The sequence below is a fragment of the Botryllus schlosseri genome, chromosome 2 (assembly GCF_051294905.1).
Source record: "Botryllus schlosseri isolate E-star chromosome 2, Bs_hap1, whole genome shotgun sequence".
Lineage (NCBI taxonomy): Eukaryota > Metazoa > Chordata > Ascidiacea > Stolidobranchia > Styelidae > Botryllus > Botryllus schlosseri.
The window spans coordinates 19,198,789-19,217,278 of NC_137237.1; the positions used below are offsets into that span (position 1 = coordinate 19,198,789).

At 40.7% G+C, this 18,490-nt stretch overlaps 2 protein-coding genes across 3 annotated transcripts; both read left to right on the forward strand.

Annotated features, from left to right (window-relative positions):
- Nucleotides 1-108: 108 nt before the first annotated feature.
- LOC145434017 (uncharacterized) lies at nucleotides 109-5,851 on the forward strand. Its single transcript, XM_080311292.1, has 5 exons — nucleotides 109-646; nucleotides 1,378-1,468; nucleotides 4,354-4,508; nucleotides 4,581-4,632; nucleotides 5,269-5,851. The coding sequence occupies exons 2-5, from the start codon at nucleotides 1,401-1,403 to the stop codon at nucleotides 5,573-5,575; spliced, it is 582 nt and encodes a 193-aa protein (XP_080167418.1). The 5' UTR covers nucleotides 109-646; nucleotides 1,378-1,400; the 3' UTR covers nucleotides 5,576-5,851.
- Nucleotides 5,852-12,319: 6,468 nt separating this feature from the next.
- Nucleotides 12,320-17,346, forward strand: LOC145434016 (kelch-like protein 36). Of its 2 annotated transcripts, XM_080311290.1 has the most exons (4): nucleotides 12,817-12,889; nucleotides 13,683-13,817; nucleotides 16,076-16,290; nucleotides 16,721-17,346. In XM_080311290.1, exons 2-4 carry the CDS (start codon nucleotides 13,783-13,785, stop codon nucleotides 17,269-17,271), a joined length of 801 nt encoding a protein of 266 aa, XP_080167416.1. In that variant the 5' UTR covers nucleotides 12,817-12,889; nucleotides 13,683-13,782; the 3' UTR covers nucleotides 17,272-17,346. The 2 variants fall into 2 exon arrangements, with proteins under 2 accessions (XP_080167417.1, XP_080167416.1); XM_080311291.1 differs by lacking the exon at nucleotides 16,076-16,290 and having other exon boundaries at nucleotides 12,320-12,889.
- Nucleotides 17,347-18,490: the final 1,144 nt, after the last annotated feature.

Consider the following 18,490-nt stretch of genomic DNA (forward strand, 5'->3'; position numbering starts at 1 on the left):
CATATAAGCAATGTAACTAAGTACAGAATATCGTCTATTTGCAGATAACAGGAAACGAAATTTGAAATGATAAACAACTTCTCTATCTACGGATTTTAGGTATTTGTCTAATAATGGTATTATATTTACGATGTCTGGCTGCGATCTCAGGGCACATATCGTATTACTGGCGCGACTGGTGTGTCAAAGGGTCCTTCAATCGGACATGAGCATAACTAAGGCACTTATGTTGTATGGCCTAATTGATCGAAGATAAATGGAATCTTATATGAACAATAAAGCCACGCTCAGCTAGATCATGCGCGTACAGACGCTAATACTGAATGGAATATTGAGCTGAGGCCGTAAGAATCGATCACTTCCAAGAAATCTAGAATCATTAATCGGCTATGGCTTGTGACAGGGTATATTTAAAGTGAGGTAGCAGGAGTATACACGCCAGAGAGTTTCATATAATAGTGTTCAAGCGCCTTAATACGGGCGTTGCCGTGAATTAGCACGTTTGGCGATGTAGAAACCATTGGATGTTGGTGTTTGCTTAACCCGGCTGTGTTGATATCTCCCAGCGGTAACGAATATAATCTATTCATAAGCAAGGTTTCATGGGATAAATTGCTGACACACATCTGGCTTTGTATGAATTAAGGTATGTTGTTTAATATTTGATTTGAATTCTTTTTCTTGGACTTAGATAATCACAAATATCATGGCAGTCAATAAGTATCGCGGAGAGGTGGAGATAGCATAAATCGTATACTGTCCTTCATTGCGAGTGCATCGTCATGTTGTACAGTTCAATAACCTCATTAATAACAGTACTTGATTCAACCGATCTAAGTTAGTATATTTGTTGGTGGCTAAGTTACCACTACTTTAATTGTTCTGAGGCGTGAGCTATGTTGAGTTCAAGGTAATGAGAATGCACTGGAACAGTGTGCGAATGGTGGCATTCGTCTATTGAGTGACTTCTTATAGGGTAGCTAGGTATCCAGTGGTATTAAACAAGGTATTTGTTTTAAATATCGTGACGATGGCCTCTGCCATGTCCGTACCTTCGAATTCGTTGAATCTATCTCTGTTGCAGAAAATTGTTATTCGGCGAGCAATGAAGCAAACAGAATGACGTGGTTCAGTTGGATTCGTATTATTTTGATTATCCCTGGACATGGCATATAGCTATAGGATGGAAAAGGCACCCTTGCCCCTTCATCATTGTCTGCTTTATAACTTGTGTCTTCATATTTGTTACGTTCACACGGCATAGCCGTGACGTCACGTCATCTGTCTCTCGCAAACCCGTTTGGTTGAGTTCTCGTACAATGACATAGGTCTATGTCACACAATGTACCAATTGATGATAATTTTTGCCTTTATTAGGGTCTACACTAGAACGAAGACAAATGTCGGAACTCGAGTTGAAACGACAGCTTTTCGAGGCAAAACAAGAGACAAAAAGATGGCAACTGAGGTGATCAAATACTCGCTGTCTTTGTATCAGCAAGTGTTTTGAGAGTCATATATCCATTATTTCACTACTTAAATTGTAATCCTTTTCATACACTGCATACCATGTTAATAATCTCTTGGTGATTACTTGCGCGTGAACGTAGCTATTAGGAAATATCGATCCTTTCCAAACCACTTATTTATTACCTTTACAATTAATATCAAATTAGCCACACATTTGAAAAATTGCTCGCAACGCGATAGCTCACTGCATAATCATGACCTAGCTTCCTACATTTTAAGACTGTGGAAATCTAGGTCTTCACCTATAAGAAGCCAGAGTAAGCAATCTAAGCACACATAAAATGCAAAAATATCAAATCGCATTCTCCGAATTTGAAATTCAAAGTCCTAAAAAATCCGCCTGGTGAATTTCGAATTCTTATTCCGAAGAAACCTACATAATCCTTCTAATTCCTTCATATTTCAGTGGAAAATCCTGCTACAATCCCAATTTCCAAGCAAATTCGAAATCCGGATCCAGTTAGGATTTATATATAAAATCGATGAAATCCTGATTCTTCTTTACCAGATCACTTCCACTTTAGGCTCTCCCTCGCCATCTGATCCAAGTGAGCGGTGTCTCAAAAAAGTCAAGATATACGGGCCGAGCTACAAGTCAGCAAATACGTAATCATAATAAGGAGTGTCGGCATGGTGTAAATGACCATTGGTGTCAACAAACACTATGAATACCACAAAACAACAAACAAACCTATGTTTGCAGAGGAAATGTGAACCTCATGATCACCCGCAACATGGTCACAAAGTGCAATGAAATCGGTATGGTCGTAAAAAAATACCCGAGTATCTTTAGTGTGATGGATAATAGGCATTACATTCTTTGTGGTGGCGTAAAAGGTACATATTTGAAATTTGACATATTACATTCTGTTATGACGTCATAATAAGTGATACTCCAACTCGAATAGCATATTACGTGATTCAGAATCGAATCACTCAGGTAGGCCCTACTTCAGCGGTTCTCAACCGGGGGTCCGCGGACCCCTAGGGGTCCGCGAAGCAATTTCAGGGGGTCCGCGAGACCTCCAAATTTTTAGTATGGTTGGTATTCTAATTTTCATTTTTTTATTTGAGAAAGCATGAGGCAGTTTCGCACAACAACTGCTAAAACCTCATGACTCATATCATCGTAATAATCGTCTGACATGATCCTAGTGTGGAAATTCATCTTCATAGCCAATTTCCCATTAACCTGCTGATGCAAACATTTGCTGTTTAGAGACGTTTTGTTGGGGTTTGTGGAAAAAGTAAGAATATGGAGATAGTAACGTCAATCAGGGTGACTTCGAAATGTCTGCGAAACCTTCTCGATTTGAAGTTGTCAGTCTCATCAAATTAGTGAACAGTCGTTTGAAATAAAAGGTTCCGGATTATTTCACTAATTTGTCCCAATGCAGGGATCGAAACCTCGCCCCAAAACCCATTTTATCCTGTGATATACATAACCATTATTTGAACAGCTTCTTGGAGGCACAGAATTTCAATATACAATTGAATAGTATATTCATTATTCATATTGAAATGAACCCGAATATTTTTGGCTGAAAGCCGTCATAAATCGGACAATGGTATACATGCTCCTAAAGCTGGGCTATCAGATTTGGCGCATTCTGATTGCGGATCCCCTATCGACAAGGCTCTTTTTTTGATGAACAAGGAGTGTTTCGTTGCTATCAAAGCATTACGCTCCAACCCTGAGATTCATGTCACCAGTTACATTGGTATGCAGCAGCCTTGTCCTGTTAATGTTCAATTGTTCATGGTCGAAAATGTTCGCTCGTAAATATATATGTAAAACCGAACAGAACAAGTAGTTTCATGACAGTCTTTCTCAGGTTGGAAAACTTGGATCCATTCTTTGGCGCATAAAATTTGTCTATACTTTTAGATTAGGATTTTACCTTGACCTCGGAAACTCTCTACGGGCCGATCAAAATGCCGTCGCGGGCCGAATCCGGCCCGCGGTCTATTGCCCGTCCCTGCGCTAGATGCTGGACGTGATATGTTTATAAAATATATGTTTCTTCATTTTGATGCCATAAATGTTGCGATCGCACCAAAAGTATCGTCGAAGCGTTATGCGTTAATATTGCATTAGCCCCCATCTATCTTTGCGGAAATGGTTTTCGGCACTCCTCGTTCATATCAAAACGAAGACGCGAATTTTCAAGACACGACCACGTACTTCAAGAAATACAGCAGCAAAATTAGCTTTGAAATAATAGAAGTCTACCAATTTCTACATAAATAGTATGATGTTATTTGCATGAAAAATCATTATTTTGCTATTCATCACAAGCCTACAGTTCATATTTGCACAAGACAGATATGAAGGTTGCACCATAATAGAGCTAAAATTGAACTAAAACTTCAGGGGTCCGCGAGAGTCCGTGACGGTCAAAAGGGGTCCGCGAAGCCAAAAAGGTTGAGAACCACTGCCCTACTTGATGTTGCCCAACAGCCTTTCTTATAATATCTTCGAATATTTGTGTCTGGCCTAATTTCGAGGAAATCGTGATTACTTTTCCATGCAATCGTAATCGACTATTGCAAGATCCTGCTGCAGTCGTATTCTGTCTTGATCGTAATCGTGATCGATTGCATTGGTACAGTAATTGCCCAATGTCTGATCGGTGTCATATCGCTGGTCAACCCCTTGTTGTAGTAATGTGCTGAAATAAGGATGGTAAGTCTCTTTATGTCATTTTAATACCATTCAGCATTATTTCGTGATATTTCAAAAATTTTAAAGTTCGGTTTTCAAGTACAGCTTGTTCTAATTTTAATTAATTCAACTAATCAATTACTTTTTCAATTTACTAGATGCAAGAAACTAACTGCAGAGAAGGATTTGCAATTGAGGAGCATCGAAATGAGTATGTTGCTTCTCGAAGAAGGGATAAAGAATGAACGTGCACGAATCGTTAAAATATTAACGCGGCAATCTCATCAACTCAAGCAGCAGCAGACTAAAATAGGTATTGGCTGTAGTTGTGCAATTTACTCTTTCGATGATCCCTTTCTTGACAAACGCAATTCTTCATTTTCAGAAACGCTTTCCTCCGCAAATCAGAAACTTGTAGCAGCCATGATGGTGTTAAGGTGAATTAAGTCTTAATTAGCATTGATTTTAGGGTGCTGTGCGACTTGTTCACGGAAATCGATTGTTATCAAATCCTGAATAACTAATTATTATTGTGTGAGGTTGTGAAGCGCATATGTAAATCCTTAACCATGTCACACAACGAAGAAACTGAAGGTATAATAGGTTTATGAATATATTTTCTTACACTTCTTAATTTTATGCAAATATATCCGTATTTGACGTGGATTTCTCAATGACGTCAGCGACGAGTCGAACATTGCAGTAAATGACCCCTTCGTAATCTTTAAAACATGACGTCATAATATGCGTATCATTATGGATAGCGACTTACATTTGACCAGAGTGGAAATGCAAAATTTAATATTTTTCATAATGCTGCCAGCAAAATAATTTGAAAACGAATATATTGATACGTATCAGCTATGTCATTATAGTCCTAAAATAAAACAAAATCGCTTAGAATATATGTGGCGTTATTCAGCTGCACACTGCGCAGCTACTCAGAATACCGAAAGAGAGCCATCAATGGCTAAATATAGGCTACTTCTCAGTAGATAATGCATTGGACTTCCAATATAGGTGCTATCGTGCATTCTGCATTACTAACGTTCACAAGACATACTGTTCTTCAGATACAAGAAACCGGTAAAATACTCATCAGTCAAAAATAGAGATGAGAAACGCAATGATTCCGCAAGTCCAAAGCATTCACGTACGCTCGAAAAGAAGGAACGGAGTAAGGCACCGAGAACTCATCCAATCGAAATCAACGGCAGCGATTTAATCGCATGCCGCGCGAAATCGTACGCTGATCAGCATGTTGAACGATCGATATCGGAACGAAGCCCGAGAGAATCTTCATCTGGTCAAAAGGAAAAGAAAAACAAGGCCCATAGATCACATAGCCTTCCGCAAGGTACTCGTACCATCATGCTATAAATGCGCATGCTGTGCGGAGTGCAGAAGGCGCTATAGAGCGGATAAAGAAAGTATAGCCTACGTGAGGGATTGGTATTGAGAAGTGTTCGTATACGAACAATGTAAAATCGTAGGTATGCGTGCCAAGAGTTTACTGTCTTCCTGCATCCTTGAGTCTTTAAAAGTACTTCTCGGAGAGATTTATCTGTTTGCTTCCATTCTTGTGTTCGTCCTACTTTTTGTCACTGTGTAATTTACTTTGCAATATTTACAAAACACGAATGAAATCTGAGTATATAGTCAAATGTCTGCAGAAGAACAGAGTTTGAATCTATATATTTGAAATTGAATACGTCTTAGGTCAATTTTTCGAGCTAATCAAATCCTGCTGTGAAACTAGTGTTTCACAACTAAACAGCAGAAAATTTGAACAGAACATAGCAAGGTCCGGCAACAGAGGTGGTCAGTAAAGAAGTATGCTTCTACAATTTTGGAGTAGGTTTTGCCAACTAACACTACTTACTCAATTATTATGATTGCATACTACTTGTACTTCTACGTATAGGCCTGGACCTAAAATATGTAGAATTGTGATAGATACTTTACTTTCGGACCTGGTTACAACGCACAGATAACCAGGTAACCGCACCACCCTCACACACTAACAGTATTACAGGACTGGGTAACACACGGGCGGATATGGCCCGCCAGACCACTGAAACTATATAAACAGACGATTTGATCCGGACATGATATTCCTTTTCGCCTGCACCATCGAAATGCTTTGACGACGGAGATGCGACACGACCGTGAGGTCACCTAGTCTGCACCCCCGTTTTTTCTCCTCCATGCTCATCCGTGGTTGCTGGGCGCGTAGCAGGGTAGCTGCGGATACCAATTTTCAAGTCTTTGGTATGACCCGGCCAGGAATCGAACCCATGCCCTACCGCAGGGTTGTAATGACTCGAGTCATGACTCGACTCGAGTCAGACTCGAGTCACGTTTTTTTTGTGACTCGACTTGACTCGAGTCATTTTCTTGAAATGGGAAAATGACTCGACTCGACTCGAGTCAATATTTGGATTGACTCGACTTGTACTCGAGTCATTACGCATGACTCGACCCAAGTCAACGACTCGGCTTATTTTATATGACTTGAGGATGAATAAATTTGCGAATCGTAATGGCTAGTTCAACACATCTGACGAATTCTGCCGACATCGCTATTTGTCACCACTGCTTTCGTTGCACTCGTCTGATATCAGATATGCCGCCGCAAAAACAAGAGACAATGGTACCATAGTGTCCTATATTATAGATCAGGGGTCACCAACCCGGTGCCCGCGGGCACCAGGTAGCCCGCGAGGACTCGATGAGTAGCCCGCGAGCCCATTCCAAAAAAAGGTGGAATAGCAGCATTCACCAATATTCGTCAGATTATTACCAGTGAGCTTTAGATATATATATAGATTGATTGATTCAGCTATTCTTGTTTAAAACACACTAACATGTAACTTACATATATAAACACTTAAAAATATATTCAATTACAATTAGTAATATATGGATGTATGTAATAGAATCACCAGAAATTCAAGATACGGCGCATTGCTTATACAGACGAGATGACGGAATGCCGTTCACGGTCTTCTCGAAATGGTGAGGGGTTCCGTTACGATATAGCTCGACGACCAGGACAATGTCAAAGTAGTAAACAGTATTACCATAGTGTCCTATATGGTGTCGACACAAACAAATCTCACGGCTCAGTGAAATTGGTTCACGTCACAGTTTCCACTTGGCTACAGGCAATTGGACGGTCATTTTTGACCGGCTTGCCGAGCATTAAATTTGGTAGAATGGGTATCAATCGAAAGCTGACTCGGCACTGATTACGAAAATATAAATTTTATTCCGCTTGCGGACCTGGAACCCCCACAATAAGCCTCGAATTTTTCATTGTTATGGAGATTGGCATTGAGACGCAACAATGCTGTCTGGCTCCCTTTTTCTTGAGCACCTGTCTCGTTTCGCTAGACAGCATTGTTGCGTCCCAATGCCAATCTCCATAACAATGAAAAATTAGAGGCTGATTGTGGGGGTTCCAGGGCCGCGAGCGGAATAAAATTTATATTTTCGTAATCAGTACGGCGGCAGTTTTCGATTGATACCCGTTTTATCAAATTTGATGCTCGGCAAGTCGGTCAAAAATTACCGTCAAATTGCCTTCAGCCGAATGGAAAGTGTGACGTGAACCAATTTCACTGAGCCGTGAGATTTGCTTGTGTCGACACCATATAGGACACTATGGTATTACTATTCGAAGTCAGATAGCCGTGAAGTACTAGCAGATTTTCAATATCTGTAGGCTATACCCATTGCGTATTGCATCTTTTGGCACAGCTTGTTTCTGTTACACTCAACGCAGTTTAATATACCATGTTTCTAACTTTCTGTATTCGTTGCTGCTGTCCGGTATAATGAAATCTTGTCATTTCTGGATGCTGAACAGTTGGAGATTGAAATTCTAACACTGCAAAATGACCCCCACCTCGGTCTGCAGCAAATGTTTCGTGTCTTGTTGATACGGAAAAGTACAGTGGTGTATGCGCAGCAGCTATGAAGGTTGCAAGCGTCTATGGTTCGACTTATCGTTGTGAATCAGCCTTTTCGGACATTAACTTCATCAAAAACAAACACAAAACACGCTTAATTAATGCACATCTGGAACTCTCGCTCAGAATTGCAGTGTCAACGTAAATACCAGAGTACAGCGCACTAGTTGATATCATACAATGCCAGGCTTCCCACTGGCTACTATAGAAACAGATAACATGATGCCCACTGTCCAGTCATGCCCGGTGCTATGAATATCAAAGCGGAAATTCAGTGTGGTGCGAGTAAACGGCGGGAGTAAATAGTAGCCCGCCGCTTCAATCATTACGCAAAAGTAGCCCTCGGTTGGAAAAAGGTTGGTGACCCCTGTTATAGATAGATAACTAACCTACGTAGGTTAGTTATCTATACCTATATGGTGTCGACACAACCAAATCTCACGCCTCAGAAATTGATTCACGTCACAATTTGGATTTGGCTACAGGCAATTTGAAGGTCATTTTTGACCGGATTGGCGAGCATTGAATATGGTAAAACGAGTATCAATCGAAAGCTGACTCTGCACTGATTACGAAAATATAAATGTTATTCCGCTCGTGGCCCTGGAACCCCCATAATCAGCCTCTAATTTTTCATTGTTATGGAGATCGGCATTGGGACGCAATAATGCTGTCTGGCTCTTTTGCTCTTGAGCTACTCTCTCGTTTCGCCAGACAGCATTGTTGCGTCCCAATGCCAATCAGGGTAGTACCAAGACCAACTACCAACCCTGCTCTCTCTCTCACTCTACAACCATGCAATTAGGCACACTATCACTGTCAATTACTTGCGCGCATTAGTGGAAGCATTGAAAAATTATATTTTAAAGCGTTTTGCAGGAGTGTTTGTAAATGTGAACACGATCACAACTGATAAGTCTTTGGATCGGCCTATCGGTAATCCCAAACCGTTTGGTGAAACCAACTCCTTCACATCATGAGTGTTCGATCCGAAATTTGCTTTCCATTAGATTATGGATCTAAATTGCTCAGAACAATCCCGAATTGCACTGCGGCAGAAAATAATCGAGTTGATGATGACTGAGGCTGACACTCATTCATACAGGATCACCAGCCAAGGTACAAAATAATTTGACGAAGAGGTACTAGATCCTCCACAATCAAAGTATTTAAGACTTTTCAATTATACAAGCAAACAATCGAAGCAAAGTTCAATTAGAGCCAACCTAATGACTCAGATAGTCAAGAGACTGATACACGTGTGTAGATTTGATGATGCTAGATGTGTAGATTTGAAAGCGATGATTCTTTGCATTTTTGGGCGTCTCGAAAGAATGAGTATCCTATGCTCTTCAGTGCGGTTCAAAAATGCTTATCAATTCCTGTATCTAGTGCACCAGTGGAACGTGTATTCAGTAGAGGTGGATTTATTCTAAGGCCATGCCGCTCTACTATATCTGAGGATATCCTTTCCACTTTGGTATTCGTATTTTTAAAGTGTAACTCATCATTGATGTGATCTGCTGTCTGTGAAAACACACAATACTCTCTGTCTAATTGAGGTTTTGTTAGGTATGTGCATTTTGCACGTGAGTAATAATGAATGGCTAATGCTGCGTGATGTTTGTAGGATAGGACTGTTCAAAAGTAACTTATTTTTTATTGTACTCGGTGGCTACTTGATGAAATTGTTACGTTGCATAAAAAGAATATTGAATCTGGCTCAATTTTAAAAAGTAGAATCAATGATATGATAGGAGAAAATTTTGGATTTGAAAAAAAATGAAGTATTTTTAGTGAGAGATTCTTTTATATAATATAATTACATACTAGTAGTAAGCCGACTATTTTTTCATATCCAAAGTATTCTACTCTAAAAACTTTATTTCTTCTAGTTGGAATTTGCTATGAATCATATTTTTACACAATGTAACAATATCATGAGATAGTCGGTAAAATTCGAGAATCTCTATTTGTAATTAATCTAAAATTTTATTTCATAGCATTGCTTTCTACTGGTTGGAATTGAGCCAAATTTGTTTTTTTTAGGCAATCTAACTATTTTAAGAAGTAGCCGGAAAACTTGAAAAATGTTTTTGAACAGCCTCATTGTACAATTATTTCTCCAATGCTGTAACTGCGATGTAGTCTGTAATGCAATTGGGAAAACCTTAAGTAGACCTAATATCAAAAGGTATCTACTTTTTGTCACTGCACAATGCACATAGCTGCATGCACGCTTTTACAGCATGCTGGCTTGGTGTAAATATACCTCCACATAAACATGCATCTGTTGATTTTCTATCAGCTGGTATCTTGACGTGAACTCGTTGGTTCCCTATCAGCAATTTCTGAGCTATCGTCGATGTGCTTATCATAAAAACTGAATGCTTGAATTGGTGATCGATGTATCAGACTGACAAGACAGAAATTTGATTTTACGTTCTAACTTAGTGTATTTATCTCTAGCATCGGTAAATGAGGCCAGGACCTGTCCGTTAACTGCCTCAATAAACACGTCCCAAAACTCTGATGGGGACAAAATGAGCATGTTTGGCTTAAGCTAGGAATTTGATATCACGCAAGCAGGATTGAAAACATGAGCTGAACATGACTTCAATACTGTGACTTGGACTCGACTCCAGTCATAACACTATGACTCGGACTTGACCCTTCAAACGGTGACTTGGACTCGGACTCGAGTCGGTGATGAATTGAAAATGACTCGACTTGACTCGAGTCAAAACCACAAAAGTAAGATTGACTCGTGACTAGGAACCATGTGACTTGGTTACAAACCTGCCCTACCGATCGAGAAGCCGGACGCATCACCATTACACTATCTCGCAGCAACATGTCCGTCGCAGACCCTATACTGTGACGCCATATCGACATACAATGTGTTCATACCTCATTGTAAATCCCGCAATTGGGCGTTAAAGAATGTCCATAATTTGAGTCACAAAAATATGGTAACCCTAATCTAGCAGCACATGGCATGCCCTAATCTCTAAAAACGGTCCTCATCGACTTTTGAGCGTTAGATCCTAATTTACCAAACCATCGTTGAATATTTGTGGACAAAAGACATGAAATATATTTTGCGATCTGTTCACAACAGTATTTGGATTTCTTTTTATACAGCATATCATTACTTTAAGTTCTTTTGTCTGGAACAAATGCTGCTTGAAGTTCAAAACTAATTGCCTCTATTTCCCGGAAGTAGAATAGAATGTAAATGGAATTTTATCATGCAGTATCCGATACAACTTCTCCGTAGTTACATTTTCTTAATTACGGGCCTTATAACACTGGTGAGGCCGCCACTCCATGGCATTTTCTGAACCGAGGCGCTGGAGTAAATAAAAGTTAAGAACCACTATTCCATAACAAAACTATCACTGCATCCAAAGATGCATTTTAGTCCTTATGCTGTGGTAACTCGATATACCTCCCGTGATTTAGCAGTACAAACTCAGCTCTTCGCACCCTCCGCCTAGCTCAATGTCCGGCGTTTGACAATCTATGAGAGCGTATGAGCAGCTTGTCAACACTACTTACTTCTGAGTAAATTTAAAGCCAGCTAAATCTACTTCTACTTGAAGTAGTTTCGAGTTGTTTATTAACGCACTACTTCTACTCGTACTCGAGTAGAATTTTACGTCACTGCTTCTACTTCTACTTGACTACATTGACCACCTCTGGTGTTCACTGACTTCTCGCTTACCAAAAGCTATAGGAATCGCTCGCACCTTACCAGAACAAACCACAATATAAAGGCTTGCAATCGGGATGGTTTTCTCTGTTCAGTGTTCATATAGTTTGTCCAGCGATTCTATGCATTCCTGAGTTTGTGTTTCTAGCAGCAAATCCATTGCTCTATCCGTGCTAGGGTGTCTTTTAGACTATTACTGGGTCGTGCTACAAGTCAGTAACCACGGAATAAAAATAAAGAAAAGTGGCCTGGTGTAAATGACCATAGTAGCCGAAAAACATCATAAATACCACAAAACACACATTACTCTATCTACGTTCCGAGATTGCATACGTTGATTGTTGATGATCATTACCAAGGAGTCGATTGTCATGATTAATTCATTAGGCTGTTGTCTGGATTACATCAGCTTACGAAAGACGAGATTTGCTTCGACGAGACATTCTTGTTAGATTTGGTATACATGAGTGGTTTCTGGAAGCGTTTGCATGTGCGTTTGGTAAACAGGCTGTGATGCAAATCGCAAGTTGAGGCTGCCATCTATCTAATCAGAATTTCATGAAAGTAGTCGCAGAAAGTTCTGTCACGTGATGCACAGATACCCAGGAGGAATGCGCTTCGTTAGGATGTGAGGGATAATGCACGAGGCTGTACGTTTTTATTAATCACAGTTGTTATAGTGATTGTTAAACCAAACGGTTCGCACCCTTCATACGCTTTCACCCCTCCGTTATTTTCGCGCAATGAACAAGAGCTGATTTTGAACGTGCGGGACACTCGTCATCGCTATGTTGCAGTCATTCTTGTTAGCTTTGTTCAAATGTGCTAAAATGATTCGTATTTCATAGATCTGGTTATAAATACACTTCAAATTCATATTGTCTACAGAACGTCACGTATGTTTTCGTTAGCGTATCCTTCGGACATTTCAGCAGAATCACGTTATGACTTTCGCTTGTCTAGTTCCGCGTACCACTGGCGCGTTGTTGAGCAGAAATGATCAGGGTAAGTGTTCGAAATTTTGTAATATAGTTTCACGACTTCTAACCATATGTAAGTAGGCGACAGCTTATTTACCGAATTCGCGGATCCGATAAACCAGTGGTACTACACCTTATATTTCCTCCGGCGCCTCTTTTCAAAAACACTCAGGTCTTCCCCCCTATATTTTAAGGACTATAATGGGGAAGTTATCGTAGTTTGGTCGGTCTTTTCGGGTTGGGACTTTACTATTGGATATATTTTGCGCTTGAATCGCGCGCGATGACCACTCGACTAATCAACGATATAAAAATGTGCAATATTCGGGATCAAACAGCCATCGGTCAACCATCTTGGTCAAAAATCTTCAAATCGTCTTCAATGTACAAAAGGGCCCTAACTCTTCGATTTCGAATCGCTGTGCGCTGCTGGATACTATCTCTAGTTCGAAACATTTTTTGGAAAATAACCCGAGTTAGCGTGACGGGAGTGTTTTAACGGAGAATTGGTGATCCGCGATGAATAATTTCAAGACTGCAGAGTTCCCATGGGATATATAGAACTGCTGTTCTACTAAGACGTCATTTTTCTTCAGCGTCACCCATATCGCCCCCTGAGCGTTTCCGCCCCCTTGGAAATCCAAATCGCCCCTGGGGGACGCTGGAGCCCAGGTTGGTTACGGACCACTGCGTTAAACGGTGGTCGGCCGATCTTTACGTCCTGGCGCTGAGTGAAATACCAGTTTATATACAATCGCATTCGGTTCGCTCGCTTCTAGAATAGAATAAGAAATACTGAAACTAATGACGACTCGCAGGTCCTGGTCAGGAAGTTCTATATGTGCTTGGCAGAGGTCGCGATGGTTCGAACAAAGCTGGAGGCAATGTTCTCAAAAGTTACGACTTCGGTAAGAACAAATGGAGGATCGTGGACAAAAAAATGGGCCCGGAAGGTATTGATATTCCCCTCTGTGCATTTTTAATGGAATAATGTATATCAGGGGTGGGCAGACCTGCTTCATGCACGAGCAGCATAGCAAAAATCTACGTTTTAGCAGAACCACAACACAAAAATCAAAAATACGAATTCATTACGTTAGAATGAAATGTAGGCTATCGAATTAGGTTTATTATTGTGTGGTGATACAGTGCATCCCCAACTGGACTGCAAGGTGTTTGAAATCAGACAGCTGTAACGTCAAGGTAGTGAGAAGCAGTTCCTTCAAGTGGTACTGAAGTGGCCTATGTAACGTACGTTTAGTCGTTGCTTAGTCAACGACCATACGTTATATTTGGATTGGATATTCGGCTATAAGTTTAGCTCGTCTAGAAGCTTACCAATTCAGCCGCAACCCTAGTCCAGTGTTGGGATGACTCGTGTCATGACTTGACTCGAGTCAGACTTGAGTCACCTTTTTCGCATGACTTGACTTGACTCGAGTCACTTTGTTGAAATGACTTGACTCGTGACTCGGACCAAAATTCACGAGTCAATTTCAAGTCATCAAGTAATCGGTGTGGATAAACATCACTGTATCTTGCATATATTCGGATTGTTTGCAAAACGCTGGTGTAACCCGTGAGAGCGAATAATCATTCAAATATTGTGCGTTTCACAAAATCTCGATTGTTCTCTCACAAATAAATAGTCCGCAAATGATCAGGAGCTGCGCTATCGTGATTAATATATCCAATTGAACATGATGATTTATCATTAATGACAAGATATAAATGCATGCACCATTGTTGCGTGTGGAACGTTTGTGTGAACTCGATTCGAGATGTGGTGCCAATCCCTACATTTTACAAAATAACATCAGGACAGAAAGAACACGAAAACAATACGCATGTTGTTATTGCGTGATAGAATGCATCAATTCATATCCCGGCTAAACCAGGGGTTCTCAACCCTTTTTTGGTCGTGGCCTATTTTGCGGTTTGAAAATGTTCTGTGGCCCACCTCTTATCATTGAGCCATAGTGTGTGGTAATCTCTGCTGCCGATATGCCCAATTCTATAAAAAATGCGCAGTTTTCTCTTACTAATCATATTTGAATCTAAACCTGTAGGAACAATAATTTGCGCGAAGCAATTGGGGGTTTGGGGTGCGACAGCTACGGCCCTGGAAGATCGTACAACTCTTCTGTACATCTGCTGAGTCGCGTCGCGAAACCCAATGATCCAATTCCTGCATCCACTGTGTGATTGGGGTTTTAGTACCACTATGGTGGGGAATAATAAAACCATTCTAAGCCTGCTTCAAACAATTCTACAGAGAAGTGGACAAATAATATTTAAATATGCTAGCTGCACAATGTATAGCCTACAATTTGTACGGTACATAGTATATCATGTGCATTGAGGTTTTAATGTCAGAACATTAAATCCAACGAGACAATCAATTCATGTTACTCTTACTTTATGTACAATGATTTCAAGTCCGGTCAATTTTAGATTTATGTGCTCCACTAAATCCGCAATCCATGATGACTCGACGCGGTGGTGCCGTATACTTCCACAGGAAGTTGATAATTAATAATGAATTGCAATTGTGGCTCTGTTTATGTTACTACGATACAACCAAATACCGTAAATCTACATCAAATGCACTTCACTCCAGTTTAATGCACACCGTCTTCAAGGGCACACGGCGTATGACACTGCCGGAATACTTGGTTACTTCAGCATTTACTTCCAGTCATTATATAATCGAAATTATTTTCGTTTTCTGTAGGTAGTATAGGTTGTCATAGCCGGGGAACAAAAGTCACAGTTTCCCGGCTCCCATTTTCGAGTTGTATAATTGCGACTACACATGTGTCACTAATGTCACTATATGTCATGAGAGAGTCGGATGTAAAGCTTCATGTAGCCTACGTATAATTCGACAGCATGAATATGTTTTTGAATGTATGCTCATAGCAAATATAACTCAACTTTCACTAATTCTACAACTTTCCTATTAGCTCTGTGGCCCACCTCTAATTCCTCCTGTGGCTCACCCTCCGAGAACCCCTGGGCTAACCTCTTGCAAAATGGCAATCAATAACGAGCTGCAATCAAAGGCTCAAAGAGCTGCAGTTTGTCCACCCCTAATAGATATGATACTATACTGACTGATCATTTTAACGATAGCCCGAATATTGGCCCACCTGTTGCCGAAATTTGCCCTTCGATATTGTCATCAACGTGAATATCAATTTTCTTTTAGTAGGATTTTTTCCGCTGTCGTTGTTTACGAGGAGTGCATTTGGGTCATTGGTGGTTGTATATCTGATAGCGGGCCTACCAATTCCGTTGTTATATACAATCCCAAGACAAAAAAATGGAGCGATGGACCTAGCATGGAGCACGATAGATTTTCACTGCGTGCAGTTGTGGTGGGAGGTGCCATTTATGCGGTGGGGGGAACCAACGAAACGGGAAGTACGTCCTTTTCTTGTCGTAAACAATTATATGATTCGGGTTCTGATTTCACCGTTTCGCCTCAATATCGGCCTGATCCTGGCAGCAGTTTTACGATCCATTGACCAGTAGATTTGAAAAAAATGTATATTTTCGCGTAAATATTATTGCACGTAATAATAAACTGAGCATAGGAATTTTAATTGTAACTTCCCGTCACAAGTGGAAACAGAAATGACTGTAATGCCATGGTACTGGTCTGGTTGGTCCTGAAAGAAGCTTTACGTTCGTGGGACCAGCGAATTTAGATTGTGTTTATTGGGTCCGGCGATCCGTAGCCTAGGCAGACGATACAAATATTCGAAATGTGTGTGGTTGCCAGATCAGAGGTTGACAGAACTGAAGTGTATTTTTTCACGCGTGCGTGTTTCTCCCCTCCATTCTATTTCAGATCTTGATCAAACTGAATCGTGTAACGGATCAGGATGGTGTGAAGAAAACCCAATGCAATTTCCGAGGAGCAATTTCGCAATCGCAGCAAGTAGTGAAACGATGTACGCGTTGGGCGGGAATTCCGAAAGACCAGCTATAAACCTTAGCGTAGAATCATATCAGGTTCATGCGGTTTGCAGATCCTGGCAGCTTGATGATGTAGCCATGAAAAGCCCGCGTCGGAAGCCCAAAGCCGCTGTCGTCGACGATCAGCTTTACATTTTGGGCGGTGACGACAGAAATACGGTGGCTGTTAAAGATTTGCGTGCTGTAACATCCCAACCATGGGTCCTCGTATCTCTATTACGATTTGAATCCTGGGACTTTGATGTCGTGGCATTCGAAAGAAGGCTGTACGTCGCAGCAACGATCATGTTCGAAAATGTACACCGTACCATCTTCGAGGTGTTCGATACGGAGATCTACGAGTGGACGGATTTGCCGCCGCCAACCGGGAAACCTATTCACAGTATATCAGCTGTTATTGAGAAAGAATATTCTCGTCTGTGAAAGCTCGATCGTCCTTTAGAAACCATATACCACATCAGCAATTAAATGTTATGATCGCATTGATGCAACCTCCTATTTTTGTATTTGACAAACCACTCTGTGGCGAATTGCAGGAATAAGCTCCTAGGAACGTAGGGATAGATGATAATGTTAAAGTTTCAATCCAATTCGGACGTGTCGTGTCGTCTAAATTGCTTCGGACCAGGTCTTTGGAGACGGAGCCGCACATTTTTAGCGCAGCTGGAGCCAGAGCTCTACATAGAATTCAAGTGGAGCCGGAGGTAGAGCCGGTTGTATGAACATTGAACAGTAACTCCAGCTCCGATGTATTTTATAAGATGCTATGCTTTCATATTGATGCCTGAATTCGCATACTTTCACGATAATCACTCTTTAAATGAAGAACTGTTGCCTCGTTTGCACAATCTTTTCTAACTAACCAGTAACCATGTTCAATTGCTCATAGATATAGGCGCCAAACCTGGGTAGGCTGGATTTGCCGCGCTCACTCCGTAATTATTGTATTACAGACATAGCCTCTATTTCGTCATCAGCACAACACCGATGACCAACGATGAGGTTCGAGAAATAATGGAGACCGTGCATGTCCCAGAACTGGATTGATGCTTATGTGAGCTCGGCAATTTACCTAATTAATAACGAGACGAATATATAAGCGACGCCATAGGATATAAACATGACCTTGCTGTACACATGTACATGTTTTTTTGGATACCGCACCCCGAGAAACATTGTTTCCTTTCTGCGTTGGATGTGCAAATGCACGTTTTTCGTTCCTACTACTTAATCGTAGCGCAAAATTGGACATTATGTTACCGTTTTTGTCTACAAATTGAAATTCACTCAAGTAACGATTTGCGACGTAAATAGGGAAATGCATCTGTTTCTGCGCGGCAGTCTTAGTCCTGCGCTGCCGATTATAGGCGCAGAAGCCTGTCTAATGGGGTTATCTGCGGATGTTAATCGTATTAATTATACACGTATTCCATGACTTTAATAACACAATACCACTAGGCTTAGCATATTTTGGAAATGTAAAAAGAGGACACTTTTTCAGAAATTCGAGACTTGCAAAACCGGAGAAGAATTCTCAAAAACCGGTGAATTTTTCCCACTTTGTGACCGGTTGACTAAAAAAAAAGGAAAAAAAAGGTCATCACTTTGCGCTCAGAGCCCAAAATACCGTTCTTTTCTCCGC

Coding starts and splice junctions, on each gene's coding strand:
- LOC145434016 (XM_080311290.1), top strand. CDS start 13,783: ATGGAGGATCGTGGACAAAAAAATGGGCCCGGAAG. Junction 13,818..16,075: donor CAAAAAAATGGGCCCGGAAG/GTATTGATATTC, acceptor ATTTTCTTTTAG/TAGGATTTTTTCCGCTGTCG. Junction 16,291..16,720: donor GGGAACCAACGAAACGGGAA/GTACGTCCTTTT, acceptor ATTCTATTTCAG/ATCTTGATCAAACTGAATCG.
- LOC145434017 (XM_080311292.1), top strand. CDS start 1,401: ATGTCGGAACTCGAGTTGAAACGACAGCTTTTCGAGGCAAAACAAGAG. Junction 1,469..4,353: donor ACAAAAAGATGGCAACTGAG/GTGATCAAATAC, acceptor TCAATTTACTAG/ATGCAAGAAACTAACTGCAG. Junction 4,509..4,580: donor GCAGCAGCAGACTAAAATAG/GTATTGGCTGTA, acceptor CTTCATTTTCAG/AAACGCTTTCCTCCGCAAAT.